Here is a 15,338-nt window from a genome sequence, read left to right as displayed (position 1 = left end):
CTTTTCTTTTCTTTTCTTTTCTTTTCTTTTCTTTTCTTTTCTTTTCTTTTCTTTTCTTTTCTTTTCTTTTCTTTTCTTTTCTTTTCTTTTCTTTTTTTGATCTTGAACCGCCAGCGAGTCGGTTCGCCGCCTTCGATCATGGCGCACATGCTAACCGACATTTAAGCTCGTGGAAGGCGAGAAGTACATCGTGGACAACGGGCACCTCGTCGCCTGGAACACCAAATACGTCCTAGAGCGTGTCGCCTCGGGCGGCATCATCTCCGGCCTGGCTTCCGGTGAGGGCCTGGTGTGCAAGTTCACCGGCCCCGGCACCGTCTTTATTCAGACCAGGAACGCTGTACGTCGATTCCTCCCCGTGCTCTTCCCGATGGAAGGACGAAAGACCGCAGAAAGCTAACCAATGTTGTGCAGAAATCCTTCGCGGCCTACATGGGGGGCCAGCAGGTAAATGCTTAAGTGGGTTTGGTGCTCGCCTCACGCCACCCCTGGTCACGCTCATTGAAGCAAGTGGCAACTCGCTCCTCTTTTCCTATTCTCATCTTTTCTGAAATTGGGTTTATATCTCTCAACATTTCCCCGCCGTTTGTATCTAAGCGACATGTTAGTTGAGTACTCGAGAGTTTGCTTTGATAGGTGAACATGACCCGTCTCATATTGGCCTGTTAGTGTAAGTGAGCACGCCTACCTGCTGGGCTGTTGGCCGCCAAGCAAAGCGAAACGCACTGAGCTCCTCCGTAGGTCTTCATCAGTCATATCAGGTTCACCTTCCAGGAACGGTTATCATTGTTGAGTTTAGAAAGCGATGGTACAATGCGAACGAACGGCCGCTTTGATTTCTCATTCCAACCTTGGTTTCCTCGTCGTCTTGCGACGACTTCCCAGTTTCCTAGAGCAAGGTCACAACTCCCATCTCTGACACGACAATCTCACTGTGCTAGGGGCAGCTACTCGGCATTGAATGGTTCGAACCTCAAATTGGAAACCGAGGGCAGTCACAAAGCGACTTCCTCGCGTAAACTGCCATGGTCTCGCCCCGGAAAGAGCAAGCGCCGATACGGGCATGAAAGAGGAGTATATGCAGTTTGCGGTGGACACATGCAGCTGATGACGGCAATTGCACCTTCTTCCACATGCGCTTCAGGTACTTAAGGGGCGATCGCCTTCCCTTCCTCGTCGAGGTACACCCCCCCCCCAACCCCACCGACAGTTCAAATGCAGGCTTACTTACTCGGCTTCTTGTCGTGCTGTTGTCTGCTCCCCGCCCGTCTTCACCAACCCAAACCATCCAAGCGAAGAGGCTGCAATCCCACAAAGTTGTCGCTGATCTTTTTTTTTGGGTACATTGCGCGTATCGTCTCTCCCGCAGCCTTACGACTTCTTCTTCTTGTTTGTTTTCGGAGTTCGAACAAAACACCAGAGCGTTTGTTTGCAAACAATTGGCGAGAGGAAGCAATTCCATCCCGGGCGAAGGAGAAGCCACCAACGCAATCGATCCCCGCCGCCGCGTCCCAGCTGCCCAGATAACCACGCTGACATTGGCCGCTCCATAACCTCTCTTCTCGCTTTTCGTCTTTCCAGATATAAGCCCGGGCTATAGAGACTTAGCACGTTGGAGGCTCTGAGCTAGTCCTGGGCTGCGGATAACAGAAAGAGCAAACAAGTTGCTAGCGGCAGGTGAGTTTGAGCAACAGGAAACATCAGCCAGCAGCTGGCACAAACAGATCTAGGCTTCGTTTTTCCCTTCTCCGGTTTTCTCTCCTCCCAGGGTTCGTGCTTTCACCCACAATTCATTCGGTTCCCTATGACATTCCCAATGCCTGGCCTCGAAACAGGCTCGGCTGAGAAAACGCTCATGTGCCTTGGCAAACTACTCGTCATGATGATGACCTGACTAACCCTATAGTGACTCCAAACTTTGCTCAACAAACCACAGCAGCCTCCGCTGGCATTCGGCAATTTGCCAACATGGCCGGGTGCACCAAGCATGTTTCTAGCATCAAGAGCGCTCCCCGGCTCAGGCCCTGCGGCCTGAAAACCAAGACAACTCAAGGCATCGCATCAAACGACTGGCGAAAGAGAGCAACTGCTGCGTCTTCAACAGAGGCCAGCACCAAGATCCACAAGCAAGCCTATGATCCAAGCGACGATGTATGTATCCGTCTCGGCCTCGAAACTGACGAGTCTTTCTCGGGTCCGCAGTTCCGGTTCCCCAAAGAGAAGAAGGTTGCCTGGGAAAACACCGTTTCCGCTCCGGTTTGGCAGCTCCTCTCTTCTTCTTCGTCCACGTCGGGGGATGACGCAAAGGAGGTCATCAATGTTCAGTTAAAGCAGGCCAAGCCGATACTCGCCAGCGTAAATGGGGAGACCATCGCGCTGCCCAACCGCTTCTCTTTTGATGTCGTCGCCGCCAATCAGGGAAACATGTCGCCCGTCCCTGCAGTTGGCGAGTTGAGACGCCTCAATGGCTTCACAGCCTTTCGGCGCATATCGTCGCAAGATCCGGATGACCTCTTTGTTGAGCTGCAAAAGGTGTTGGATGGTAACCGAGATGTGGGTAATCCGGCCACTTCAGTTTCTTCGGCTTCTTCACATCTTCGAGAGTCTCCCGAAGAGTCGAGTGTTCAAGGGAAACAGAGACACTTTGGTCTCGGTGGGTCCGAATCATCGGCCTCCGAGATCCAACCCAGCAATGCGTCTACGGTGAAATCGGACGAGGAAGAACTGCGCTTTCAAAGAATGCTGGACAGGCTGCAAAATAATCTGCGGCATCCCTCCCCGAAGCCTGAGGCCGGTGTTGCGGCGGCGCCATCTCGTCGCATTTTTGACCCTGCAATTATGGCATTGAAGGTCAAAAATGAGACCGAAGTTCTGGACAGAAGCATACATCTAGGACAGAGCGACGAGGCCGCAAACACTTTCTTCGCTCAGCAGCTTGACCAGATGCGCAAGCTTGAACGCCAAGGTTCCAACGACTCTGGCTATGGGTCGACCGACAGAGGTGACGACACAGACGGCCGCTCAGGGGCGGGCCTGCGTATCGAGCAACGCCTTAACCCTGCCGCTGCTAAGTTCAAGTCGGCAGCCCAGAGTGACGCGGCACCCTGGATGCCGCCCAAGAAGATGTCACGGCCCCCTCTCACAAACATCTTCCCAGACGCGATGTCGAGCCACTCTATAACCCCACACGCAGCGGCAAAGGGGAACTCTCCATCTCGGTCGTCCCAGCCCACTTTAGCCTCAACAGCGACAGCGATCTCTCACGAGCATCGTCTTGTCAACAAAAGTGGCAATGTTGAGGCCCCGCTGTCCAGATCACAGCCGATCAGTCGTCCTTTCGAGTTCGCCACCCCTGTTCAGGGAGCGATCCCGAATGGGTTGCCAGTTGGTGCGTACCCGGGGCAGATCATATCACATGCTGGAGTGGCAGCCACAATCTCCGCGGCCACCATGACGAGCCCGCAAGTTCTTACCACCACGAACTTGCCAGCAACCAACGCCTTCAACACGCTTCCGCCAACAGCTGGACTCCAGCTGCCGGTGTGCACACAGAGCGCAATCCCAGGAGTCAACCTATACCCGCCTCATGCGGTGTCCTTTATACCAGTGACGCCAGTACCGCTCGCAATAGGCTCCAACAGTAAGCCAGCCCGCCCGTACTTCCCCGTGACTACGAAGCCCCGCGACCATGACCCGGTCAAACAGCAGTTGTATGAGGCATACCTGGAGTGGCGCAAGGCCAACGAGCCTGGCTACCACATGAAATGCAAAATGCGCCAGGCCAATCGTGTCATGCGCCAATACCAGCAACAAGACCCCACGTTGGCCAAGGATCCCGCCAACTGGAAGGCGATCGCCGAGAGAGCCAAGGCCGCCGTTGGAGCTGCGGCAGCCGCTGCGGCAGAGGAGAAAAAGCGCAGAGAGGAGTTGGTGCGACAGGAGATGAAGGCAAAGGTGAAGGATTTGAGCCGGGATTCGCATGGCACGGTTCGTGTTGGGGCGTGAGAAGGAATGGCAAGGAGTGAAGAGGCATCCTTTATTAGACTTGGCATCAAGGCATAGGTCATACTAGGTTTGCATGGCACCGGAAGAAGGGGGACATTAGGGTTTCGAGGTGCACGATTTCAGGCTGTCTTGGCGATGGTTCATCTGGTATTGCAGCATTGCATCGGTTATGCCTCTGGCTACGGGCGGCTATGGTGAGTCGTAGGACTGACTGCATGGCGGCTTCTATTCCAGTTTCATCATTTTCCCCCCTTCCCCCCTTTTTTCCACGGACGGCCTTCACATTTACGGCTCGGGCGTTTGGTTCCGAATTATGGAGTCGCCCACGGAGAGACTTCATCACTACTTTTGCTCTTCTCCCTGGTGGCTTTTTTTTCTCTACTACTGGGTTCTGACACTTAGATAGCCTCTTCATGGATATGTACGCGCCAGGTCGTTGGGTATATATCCCGCGATCCTGGGTTAGCAGTCGCGACTTGCCGAGTTTGAGTAGCCAAATGGAGCTCGGTAGACTTACAACATTATCAACCTCCAACACTCAGGTGACAAGTTTTGATGCAACGTGAACGTGGGAGGCGGCGGATTAGCATGCACTGCATCAAAATGGGCTGAAGTTGAAGGCGACGAGTCGTGGAACTGCGAGAATAAAACGTCTCCTCCTCACCAATGCTGTTATAGATAGTGGCCACGGCAAAGTAAGGCAATGAAAGGAAAATTGTTTTGGGCTAAAAGAGGTCATAAGCTACGCAGCGCAAACTTCCTTTATTCATTATCGTTGTTACCATGCCCATCGGTAGAAATCTGTCGTCTCCGTAATCCATTGGCGCATTAAACCTCCCCAAACACATTGTTCCCTAGAGATATCTCCCACTCTGTGCAACTGTGGGATACGGGAAAAAAAAGGTAAAATAAAAAAAAAAACCAGGTATGGGTATCATTAGCACGGTTCATACCAAAAACACAACGCCAAGCGGCCGCGTTGCTTTCTTTTTCTGATCTTCACCACGATCTCTCCAGCCCAAAGTTGTGTGCTAGATGGGGAGGCTAACCTGCTCGCCGGTACTCCAGAGCCGAGGAGAGTGGCACGGGGAGTATGGAAGTAAAGAAAACGCCAGTGATGCAACTTATGCCGTGTCCCGTTCCCAACCACAAAGCGCGGCCAAGCAGAGTCCGCACTCTCCAACGCCAATACAGTTTCGTCGTATTCCCCTTCTCATGGCGAGAGGCAAGCTGTGTTCGCCAACCCCCCCAGGGGTGCCACCTGGCGGAACCGCGCGACGGGCAGGGCGGGCGCAAGCAGCTCAGTCCTCGATCATAGGCCAGCCGACGGGGAGGTGGTTGGGCGTGTGACGCAGCTCGACGCCGTGCTCCTTGGCTAGCTGCTGTGCCTCGTACCAGTGGACGCCCCGCAGGTAGTCCTGGTGGATGACCTTGACCTTGGGGTGGAGGATCAACTTCGCGATGAAGTAGGCCACGCCCTCCCACCTGCCCGGGTAGACGGCCACAGTGTGAAGGTTGGGGAAGCAGTCGAGCCAGTCGATGAAGGGATCGCCGCAGAAAGCGTAGATGGAGGCGTGGGGGTTGCTCGTGTCGTCGAAGAAGTTGAAGTCGTGCAGGCCGAGGGTGTGGAGGTTCTCGGATGCGAGGGCGCGGAGGTCCCTGGCCGGCACGAAGTCGCTGCCTAGCTGAGAGCCAGCGGAGGGCGTTCGAGGGTAGAAGCCCGGAGCTGATGTGGCTGCCAGCTCGAGGACCTTGAGTTTGCCGGCCCTGGCCGAGGGTTCGAGGACGCGCTGCAGCAGGGCGTGATGCAAGACCCCGGATATGCAGCGGAACACCTCGAGGTTGGGGAAGTGCCGAGCCTCGTATTCCTCGTGAGGCGGGGCCCAGTCGTTCGTGACCGGGTCGCTCGACTTGAGGGTAAACATGACGTTGTGGGCGATCTCGGGAGAGACATTGAGCATCTCGATTGACTCCATAGTGCTCGGCAGAGGAGGGAGGAAATGCGTGTTCCAATCATCGATTGTCGTGTCGTCGGGGGTCCGCAGGGAGCCGAGCACGAGCTTGCGGAGGGAAAGCCACTGGCCGTCTTTTTCGATTCTAGGCTCGTCTCGCCTCCAGTAGGCGAGGAAGCCGTCCAGGTGGAACTGCTCGAGGTTTGGCGTGGCCATCACGATCGGTTCCTGTACGAATTAGTCTTCTGGAGCAGAAGCCGTGAGAGATGTCGATAAAGGAGCTACGCACCATCTCGATGTTGTCCTCCCAGGACAGCTGTCCCGAGGGCACCGTTGGGTCTCCCTGGGTGATGCGCAGTTTCTTCAGCTTGGCAAGGCGGATGGCGTCGAAGGGGTTGCTAGTTCCGGCTGACTGCCGAGAAACAAATGGCCCCGCATTCACGAGATTCAGCACAGTGAGGGTGTCCCGGCTGAAGGAAAGCAGTTGCATGACAGGCTTTACCAAGTTGAACGAGACCAGGGAAAGCTGAGTAAGGCGGGCAGAGCTGGGGGTCGGCGCTCGGGGAAGCTGCAGATGAATCTCGGATCGATTAGGGTAACGCTTCCCCGAGTCGAGGTATAGCCGCTCAAGTCTAGGCAGACCCTGCAGAATCTGGTGGATCTTGGTCGTCGTGAGCTGGAAGCGCGAGACGTCGTGTATGACGAGGCTCTTGATATCGCGCTGGTGCTTCTGCAGGAAGGCGGGAAAATGGCGGCCAGGACTGCCTGGTCTGCTAAGTCTCAGATCCGCCCAGAGCCTGCTGTCGTGGGTTATGTGTTGATTCCATTGTTTGTTGACGCCGAGGCACCGACTTTGACAGCATTAGACAAGACGGGCACGGAAAGCCTTAGAGGATATTCTCGGGCGCTTACATCAAAGTGGTAGTGTCGAGCAGCGAGAATATCATGCTTAGCACTTCGGAGGGCAGTTCCTTAACCGGGTCCCTGCGTGCTATCTCGCATTTCATGTGGTAAGCCATGCGCTGGAGGACGACCTGAGGTTAGATGGTGGTAAGTATGTGCCGACCCGGTAGAAGTGTGTGAAACAAGAAGCCACATGTGTTTGGGGCCACTCACATTGTAGCTGTCCTTCGGTTTGTGACGATAGCGGCTGGTGATGTCCAGCCCGACTTGAACAAAACGGTCAAGAAGACGGCGGAGATCAAGGATAGAGGGCAGTCTGTCGTCCCCGCTGAGGATGTGGGCGACGACACGAGCCTCGGCCGGTTTTGATTGTGTAATCGACGCGTTCTTGAGCAGATGCCGGAGGATCTTAGCTCCGCGGCAGTAGCCCTATGGGAACTGGGTAAGTTTTGCACAAGTAATGGATGTACGTGTATGGATATATATATATGTATGTATGTGTGGGTGTGTGCCTATGTGCGCTCGCGGACGGATTAGACTTACCACGGCCGATGTAGGGTCCAAGCGGATGGTAGCGAGCGCAGTGGACAGCGCAGCCGTGTGCTGCTCTGCCTTGAAGAGGCAGTCTGCCAGTGCGTCAAGGGCCACAGCATGTGTGGGGATAGAACAGGACGGCCAGGGGTAGCCGCACGTACAAGGGCCCTTAGCGACCTGGTAAAGCGCATCCGGGTCATTGGACTTCAGGGCGGCCATACATTGTGAGATGTTGCACGACTTGTCTTTTCCATGTCGTTGCTTCCCATTGCCGGCTGGGTCGCACGGGCACAGGTTGACAGCCTTTGTTCAAGCGTTGTGCTGATTAGTCGATCGAGCAAGCAGGTTGTGGTAGGGTTCTTGGGCGGAGCTCACATCCACGACGACACGGAGCGCTTTGGAATACTTGCCATCCTTGGCAAGCTCTTGACCTTGAGCGAGGGCTGCCTTGATCTCGGCGTCCCTTTTCTCGTTTGCGTCGAGATCGAGATCGGGCTGGCCGCCGGGGTCGAGAGCCCCAGAAGCGGCCATCACTGTTTTGAAGTCAATTCGGCGACAATGTTCCTCGAAATGGGAGATTTAAATCGGAGCTGCCCGCGGCGGCGCTCGGCTGCAAGTAACAGAAGAGGATGAAATTCTCGAAATGAAAATAACGAAGAAAAGAGTCAAATGATGAAACGTGTCAGCAATAGCATCCGCCTTGAGAAGTTGTAGGAATCGTTTTCTATTTTAGTACCACCAATCTGTTAAATCGTAGGCTTCCCGAGTTTAAAGGCACTTAACGTGCTACTTTAACGCGTAGTAGTTAATTATTCTACAAGGCATTCCTTATCATCATTCACACGCGCTGGTGGGGCTATCGATAAAACGATATCGGCTAAACCTCGGCTATTAACTACCGCGCGCGGGAAGCTGTGGAGAAATCTGCACGGAACAACTTTCCCTAACTAGCATTGAAGCCACGCGCTGCCCGCGTTCTCTTGGATCCGTGCCCCGCAGTCTTGGGAGAGGTTAGAGTCAGGGTTCAGGGGTCTAAGGGCTCGGGAAGTCAGGGTCCCGGAGTTTAGGGGCTCGATGCTGCAAGTGAGGAAATACGAATAACTACTGTTTACTTGTAGACATCCTATGTGTGATGACGTTTTCCGTTTCCTTGTAACACATATGATGTTACAGACAGCTACGGTGTAGCGTAGGGTGAATGGCTGGGCGTGCGTAAGCAACAGCCTTTTGAAACTCGCAAATACAGGCCACCCTCTAGAAAAAGTTAGGGAAGTTACTTTGAACCTATAATATTCTTCATTTTCTTTTCACCATTCACGTATAGGTATTACTAAGAGCTCTTTGAGATTTCCTCTTTTCTGGTTCTCCAAGCACATCAATAAGTTAGCAACAAATTACATGAAGGTGCTGGTATCCCTCTCAAGGCAGTGACCCCCACCCTATGCTCGCATCTTTCCTTTGTAATCACTGGGCGGAAAGAACCAATATGACGACCTAACGCCGAAGCTGCTTGGTTTGTCATCTCAAACCATCTCCGATCCTTTCAATTCAACGTCAATCGTTTTTACATTAATTCACATCATAGACGTCTCCATAAAGAATCGGGGTCCTCAGGTATTATTTCCGTTTGGGCGCACGCACAAGCAAGGGGAAGCGGGCCATACAAGTATTTTTGATGAGAGAGACGCCGGAGCCCCATCCTCCCGCTCCCATGCGGTGGGCCACATCACCACCCCGTCTCATGGTTCAAAATCCGCGATGGGGCGTACAGAGATCATTGCATCCATAACCGAGCCGCGCCCGTCCGCGGAACCAAAAACAAAGAGGGTCCACTGCGTGCATACTTTACGGACCAGAAAACTTGTATGACTTCCTAATATATGTGTACATCCGTACGTGATCTGTGTACTATACATGCCCGTAGTCCATTATGATGACGTTACGTGTGCATGCAGTTCGGAGCCATGGAGTTACCTACCCACCACGCCCACCAGATGCAGCAGAGCTGACGACGGCGACGCCGGGTTCCAGAATAGCATGGCGACGATGACCACAGGGCCAAGCTCCGCGGGGTCGCTTGTTGCACCGCAGCTCAGGAAACGTGCGTGCGCCTCCCCCCCCCCCCCAAAAACCAAAAAAAAAGCCTAGATCGGATAACCACTGAGCGCAGTTGCGAGTGCGGGTCTCGTGTGTGAGAACGCAGTGTGTGAACAGTCTGGTGAGGAGTGTCGAGCGGTCGTCGTACAGCAGCAGGGCAGGCGCACACACCAGAAACCAAAGATCTCGACCTTGCAAAGTACCCACTGTACCAAGGAGAGAAGTGTTCCTGCTTCTGTCGTGTGCAAGGCAAAGAGGTACCTGTGTACACGCACACGTGTTTGGGTCAGCGGACAACGTGGCCCTGTTCTGCGTTACGTACTGTGACGCAAAAAAAAAAAAAAAAAAAAAAAAAAAAAAAAAAAAAAAAAAAAAAAAAAAAAAAAAAAAAAAAGAGAGAGAGAGAGAGAGAGAGAAGAAAGAGGTAAAATCCGAAGCCCCGACCCGGCTACTCCGGCATAGAAGGCCACTGTAAGCGACCCGGGTCCGGTACGACCGGAGATCGACGGAAACAATCCTACCTCACATTACATGATCTGGACAAAGATAGAAGAGAAGCGAAGGAGAAAGAGAGGGTTAGAATGGAAGTGCGAAGAAAGAACAAGACGCGCATGTCGGATCTCGATGGGCCCAGGTAGTATCTGACAGGTTTTCCATCGTCCTTTTGTTCTCTTTTCCAAACTTAGGACGACCGAACCGACGGTTGCGCCGCAATTCGCGGCAACGGGGGGGACTCGTCACCCAGGTTTTCGTCTGAAAGTGCCGTGACCACAAAGCGCGGCGTGGCCGCACGGCGGCGGCGCTTTCGGCAGCGCCCGTCGCTGACTCTCAGACGAGGGCCAGCCCCTCCTCTCTCTGTCTCCTCGGGGCCCTCTGTGCTAATTGATACAGGTCGAATCCGTGCGGATGTACTCCGTCGTTGCACTAGCTGTAACAATGCTTGTCCGTTTTGCGTGGCCACATGTTGGGTGGAAGACCCTGTGCATTCCCGGATTTGGATGGTTTTGTTCTACAGTTAGACGCAAGTAAGTTTAACGTTTTGTGCCTCCAACTGTCCAGGTATGTGTGTTGCACATACCTTACGCACTAGCTCCGGGTATATGTATGTACCTTGCTAGTAGGGACTTTACCTGCCACCTCAAGGAAGCCACTCATTATCTGCGTAAGAAAACCTCCAACAACGGCGTTCGATGTTAGGCAACTCTCTAGATTGCGCTGCGACTTGGTACAGAAGAAGGAAAGAGGAAGCGATGCAATAAATATTGAAAATGATAGTGCATGCCATCGATTCGCAGTTCTCCCCTTCCCCCCTCTCTCCTGCCTATTTTTATCGCGTACCCATGCACCCAGAGTACTTGATTGATGCCGATGGGCTGAGGTGAAGCGCTTGGGCGGCAGCAGCAGCAGCAGCAGCAGCAGCAGCAGCAAGGCGGGCAGTTGTTCCGCCGCCAGTGTACGTAGGTGCAGCAGTGCAGCAGTTACTCCGCAATCTTGGATGTATGTACATGCGTACATACATGTACAGAGTAGGTATATATGCCTGTTTCCGCTCGCACACACCTGAGATACCTTACGTGTTCCGTACAGTTCCATGTTTAGGGCTGACAGGCTGAACGGGGCCTGATTTCAGGCTTCCCCCCCTCCCTTTACAATAAGGTACAGTATTAGTACCTATCCCGTCCTTGATTATATGTAATACATACATAGGTAGGTATAACTAGTACATACATTGTCCGTAGAGTAGAGAGAGTTGTCATCCGTACTCCCTGGCCTTATCCGCACCCGCCAGTCTGGCTCCCGTCCTCGCTTTCCGTGTTCCTTGCTCGGGCTGTGCCCGAAACGCGCTCCGCATCCCGTGCCACTCGTTTTAATTTGCCGGTTTTGGATGGTATTGTTGCCCAAAATGTGTTATTTTGGACGTTTCGGATGGTACCCTCTGAGGAGGACCCGACGTCGACCCCCAATTGGCTTTGCTGCATCGACCGACCGAGCAGAGGACAGAGTACTCTGTATGTACTGTACAAAAACTGTCGTACAATACAGTATGTATGTACGTACGTTACATACCGTCCGTTCAGGGCCTCTCAATACCGCGCTGACCTACGGCCAATAGGGGCACTTCTCGCCGGCCTGCCGCGACCCTCGTCTTCACCTCACCTAGCCTCGTGAAGTTCTAGAGAAACAACCATGCGAAGTTGATGGCGCAGAATAGACGCAAAGATTGGTCTGCGAATTGAACATGGCACTCAAGTCTCTCCGCGGAAGCCTACGCCGCGCGGTTCAAGGCAGAGCCCGAGCAAGACTTGTGAACATCCAGCTTCTATTTGCGCTAACCTGCAAACAAACAATGCCCCGCTGCTTAGCCGGATCTCTACAGCTCTCTTGCAGACGTTGTAGCCCGTGGGATCCAGCCTGAGGGTGTCAGCGCGGCTGACATGGAAAAGCCAAACAAGAAACAAAAAAAAAAAAGAAGAAGAAGGGCTAAGCCAGAAGCATCCCCAGAGCAGGCCATGTGCTGCTCTTATCAAACCCCTCCTTCCCGTCCGTCCTACCATCAAGGTACGGCCGTGTTTGTCACTGCTACCGGAGCAGGAATTAGATATGATGAGGGGCGAGTCCATCCAGCGTCACACATCCGACATTCAAACATGAACCAAAAAAAAAGAGAAAACATGAAGAGCACCCGAAACAAGAGATATGAAAAGAGGAAACAAAAGCCCAAACCCCCAACCCTCCAGTTGCCTGGAATCCCCCCTGTTTACAAACGCCTGGTATCATGACCCATATGCATATCTTGCTCGTGCCGTCTTGTGGTGAACAAAGAAAGGAAGTGAAGAAAACCAAGGCAGAAAACACGAGGAAAGATAAGAAAGAAAAAAAAGGAAACAACAGGGGGGCGTGGGTGTTGAATGCGGGAGGTGGTGTTGTACAAGTTATGCGTGATACCGTTTTGTCGTATGCATTCTAATTTCAATGCTGATGCTTCCTCGAGGGTGAGAACTTGAAGTGCGGAAAAGGGAAACATCTCGCTGCAAAAAAAAAGCGAGGGAAAGGCGTGCTCCGTGAAACCGTCTGTCGTGTCCGAGCTCATCTCTTCGTTCATGAAGCCATTTCGTGATCATCGTGTCCATGCGTTTTGACCTTGAGCATCGTGGACCCGCTTCGTATCCGGGGGATTTTTTTTTTTTTTTTTTTTTTTTTTTTTTTTGCTTCTCGTCTTCGGCGATATGACTGCGTGTCTTACCGCGGCGGTCGTGGCCCACGAAGAGGTATAAAAAGAAAGTCGGGATGGGGGCTGGGCCAGCACCGGGGGCCGAGCTCGGAAGGGGGAGAAGTAGGAGGCCCAGTCTCTCAGCTGGAAGTGTTCCAGTGGCGGCGGGTGCCAGGGCCAGCAGCCCAGCGTCGAAGACCTGACCTTTCACCGGTAGTGGCCGCGGGAGCTCTTGGACGAACGGCCCGAGTAATAGCCCGAGTCCGAGTACTGGGGGGAGTACGAGCAGTCGTATCCGCTTGCGTGCGACGTGTGCTCGCTGCAGGCGTACCCGACCAGTATCGTCCGCATCTGAATGCCGTGGCCTGGGCGGCCGTATGCGGCACACCGGTCAACGGCGTGCTGGTAGTAAAGGCATCGGCATGCCGAGTAGAGCTCGACCAGCTGGTAGCACATCTTGAACGTCTCTCCCTTGAGGGAGCAACCACACGCCTGCCTGGTTTTGAGCTTTTCGGACGGTTGAGATAGAAGGCGGCGGCTGTCGGTGACTGGACTGTCGTTGCCTGGCTGTGTGGTGTGCGTGAATGTGGTGATGACGGGTCCCGAGTCTTGCTGGTTGGGGTGAATTCAGGTCCCGGGGGAGGACGAGGGGCTTATAATTCGACGAGGTGGGACGACAATGGTTTGGGATGTCGAGTTGCGATGTGAGAGTTTGTGACTGACTGGCTCCCAGGAAGACGCCCAAGGCAACGAGACAATAAGTAGAAAATGCGAGAGGGCTACGGCTCAGGCAGCACCGCAGAGGAGCGCTCAACCGAGAAATGGACAAGAGCAGGACGGTGGAAACGGTGATGAAGCGAACGGCAAGAGCAAGCAAAAACAAAAACAACAAAAAAAAAAAAAAACCGAAACAGGAAAGTTGAGTAATCAGGCACTACACCTGCCAACGAGAGAAGAGGGCTGTGATGTCGACTCATCAGTCAACGGACGGACGAGGAGGCATCATGGCAGCCTTATAGGCCCCAGGAAGCCGACCCCAAGTTCCGCGGTGGAATTGGTACGGGACTGGCGGAGAGGCCTTGCGGCGTGAAGGCAGCAGTGACGCCAGGGGGACCGCTCACTGCAGAGGGACCAAGGTTGCAGGTCAACCGAGTGACTGATGACTGGGGCATCATCTGCAGCATGCAGGCTAATGCAAGAAGGTGCGGTCCCAGAAACAAGGCGCAGGGAGTAACGGGACATGCAACCGCCCGGCGGTGCTCGTACGTGTAAAAGGTTGTTGGGTACATGTACGGTACGTAAGACGTACAGTACCGAGCATCGGCTTGGCTGCATTGTCCGCGTGTGCCCATGGGTGCCCATGGGTGTTACCAGGTATGCAAAGGCGCAGCGGGAGGGTGTGTGGGCCGCCCGGCTGGGAAGCAGGAACCGAAGGCTTCACCATCTTGGAACTAGCCGGTTCCGATTAGGTGCAGCTGGTGCTTCGCAGTTGCGCACCACGCTACCATGGCGGGGTGGGGAGGAAACCGAAAACTTGCAGTACTCGGCCAAGGTAATCAGGTCGAAGTACGTGTGTAACTTATTGGTGTAATCCGTATACCCGTATGGTACGAAATGCATTACACTAGTTAAAGGTGCGTGCCTTGGTCCCATAATCAACAAGTTTGCACGTGTAACAGATTGGTAATCCGGGCCCGTACGGTAGTACTCCGCCAGAAAATGTACATACGTACCTATATTCATCCATAACACATACCCGAGATGCTCTATACTTGGTAGGTAGGTACGCCGGGCATACGCCGCCAAAAAGAAACGGGGCGCCCAATCTCGACGGGAGCTGACCGGGTGCCCTTCTCTGTGTTTTTTTTTCTGGGAAAAGTGGCCTGCGCACATGATTTCCAGGCTGGAGTTGCGCCCCCCCAAAGAGTCACCCAGAAATCTGGTCCTACAACAACTCGTGTGGTGGTGCCGACGCCGCAGCGCCTCAAGGTGGGTGCCGAAAATGGCCCAAACAGAGCGCGGCAAATCTGACTGGAGGAAAGCCCGGGGCAGCCCGCCGCGGCGTGACTAACCCGTCCATCAGACTGCGTCGCAGTGAAGAAACCCGCCCGCGGAACTGCCGAATCATGTGCCTCACGAATTTCCCAGGCCGGCCATCTCACCGATTGACTGCACTCCAGAATTGGCGAATGGCAGGGAGTTACGCTGACGGTCAAGGACCCCCCCTGCGCGTTCCGCAAACGTTCAATTCGAACCCAGTGGCAATTGGAAGAGTCCTTCTAGACAATCGGCATGTAGTAGTCCTAGTGAAAGGCAGTACGCAGCCAGGACTGCAGGGCAATGCCAAAAAGGCAGACGACGAAAAACGGTTGCAGGCAGTACCCTGGTTCCTGTACGGATTACAATACACTACGTACCAATACCTCGGGGCCCAACACAGGAGCTACGGGCGGCGTCGGGTCAGCCCACCCCCCAGGCATCCAGGTGGCATAGTTAGACACCAAGAGCGCAACAGCAACGCCGGGCGATGACTGTATGCATTGTAACTGTACAGTACAGACAGGCCACGGTCTGATCTGGTAGGCTTGGAGCGTGGACTGGGGGAAACCACATTTCTCTACATGGTTTCTCGATGA

The 15,338-nt window shown here is 53.8% G+C and overlaps 5 protein-coding genes across 5 annotated transcripts in view; 2 read left to right on the top strand and 3 right to left on the bottom strand.

Annotated features, from left to right (window-relative positions):
• Positions 1 to 459, top strand: part of P884DRAFT_205094 (tryptophan RNA-binding attenuator protein-like domain-containing protein) — a gene marked incomplete at both ends in the record, with an annotated part of 1,796 nt that extends 1,337 nt beyond the window's left edge. Inside the window, 2 exons of the mRNA XM_069438623.1 lie at positions 167 to 340; positions 415 to 459. Of these exons, the coding sequence (XP_069295980.1) occupies positions 167 to 340; positions 415 to 459 (219 nt within the window). The remainder of the gene's footprint in view (positions 1 to 166; positions 341 to 414) is intronic.
• A 1,509-nt stretch (positions 460 to 1,968) lies between these two features.
• On the top strand, positions 1,969 to 4,005 carry P884DRAFT_204995 (uncharacterized protein; the record flags this gene model as incomplete). Its single annotated transcript, XM_069438615.1, has 1 exon — positions 1,969 to 4,005. One exon carries the CDS (start codon positions 1,969 to 1,971, stop codon positions 4,003 to 4,005), a length of 2,037 nt encoding a protein of 678 aa, XP_069295979.1.
• A 1,301-nt stretch (positions 4,006 to 5,306) lies between these two features.
• P884DRAFT_205071 (uncharacterized protein) lies at positions 5,307 to 7,925 on the bottom strand (the record flags this gene model as incomplete). Its single annotated transcript, XM_069438620.1, has 6 exons — positions 5,307 to 6,185; positions 6,247 to 6,808; positions 6,870 to 6,991; positions 7,074 to 7,289; positions 7,404 to 7,697; positions 7,770 to 7,925. 6 exons carry the CDS (start codon positions 7,923 to 7,925, stop codon positions 5,307 to 5,309), a joined length of 2,229 nt encoding a protein of 742 aa, XP_069295978.1.
• Positions 7,926 to 11,645: 3,720 nt separating this feature from the next.
• Positions 11,646 to 12,268, bottom strand: P884DRAFT_42241 (uncharacterized protein). The gene has a single exon (XM_069445885.1). The coding sequence runs from the start codon at positions 12,110 to 12,112 to the stop codon at positions 11,738 to 11,740; it is 375 nt and encodes a 124-aa protein (XP_069295977.1). The 5' UTR covers positions 12,113 to 12,268; the 3' UTR covers positions 11,646 to 11,737.
• Positions 12,269 to 12,699: 431 nt separating this feature from the next.
• On the bottom strand, positions 12,700 to 14,146 carry P884DRAFT_293302 (uncharacterized protein; the record flags this gene model as incomplete). The annotated part of the gene is made up of 2 exons (XM_069444215.1): positions 12,700 to 13,314; positions 14,012 to 14,146. The coding sequence occupies 2 exons, from the start codon at positions 14,144 to 14,146 to the stop codon at positions 12,910 to 12,912; spliced, it is 540 nt and encodes a 179-aa protein (XP_069295976.1). The 3' UTR covers positions 12,700 to 12,909.
• Between the last annotated feature and the right edge of the window lie 1,192 nt (positions 14,147 to 15,338).

This window comes from Thermothelomyces heterothallicus (genome assembly GCF_042370625.1).
Source record: "Thermothelomyces heterothallicus CBS 202.75 unplaced genomic scaffold P884_scaffold_18, whole genome shotgun sequence".
NCBI classification, from domain to species: Eukaryota; Fungi; Ascomycota; class Sordariomycetes; order Sordariales; family Chaetomiaceae; genus Thermothelomyces; species Thermothelomyces heterothallicus.
Note: the sequence above shows the minus strand (reverse complement) of the source record. Positions and strands in the feature narration are given on the sequence as shown.

What these genes read in the sequence shown, in the direction of transcription:
- P884DRAFT_42241 (XM_069445885.1), bottom strand. Translation starts at nt 12,112, where the DNA reads ATGGACTCGCCCCTCATCATATCTAATTCCTGCTCCGGTAGCAGTGAC.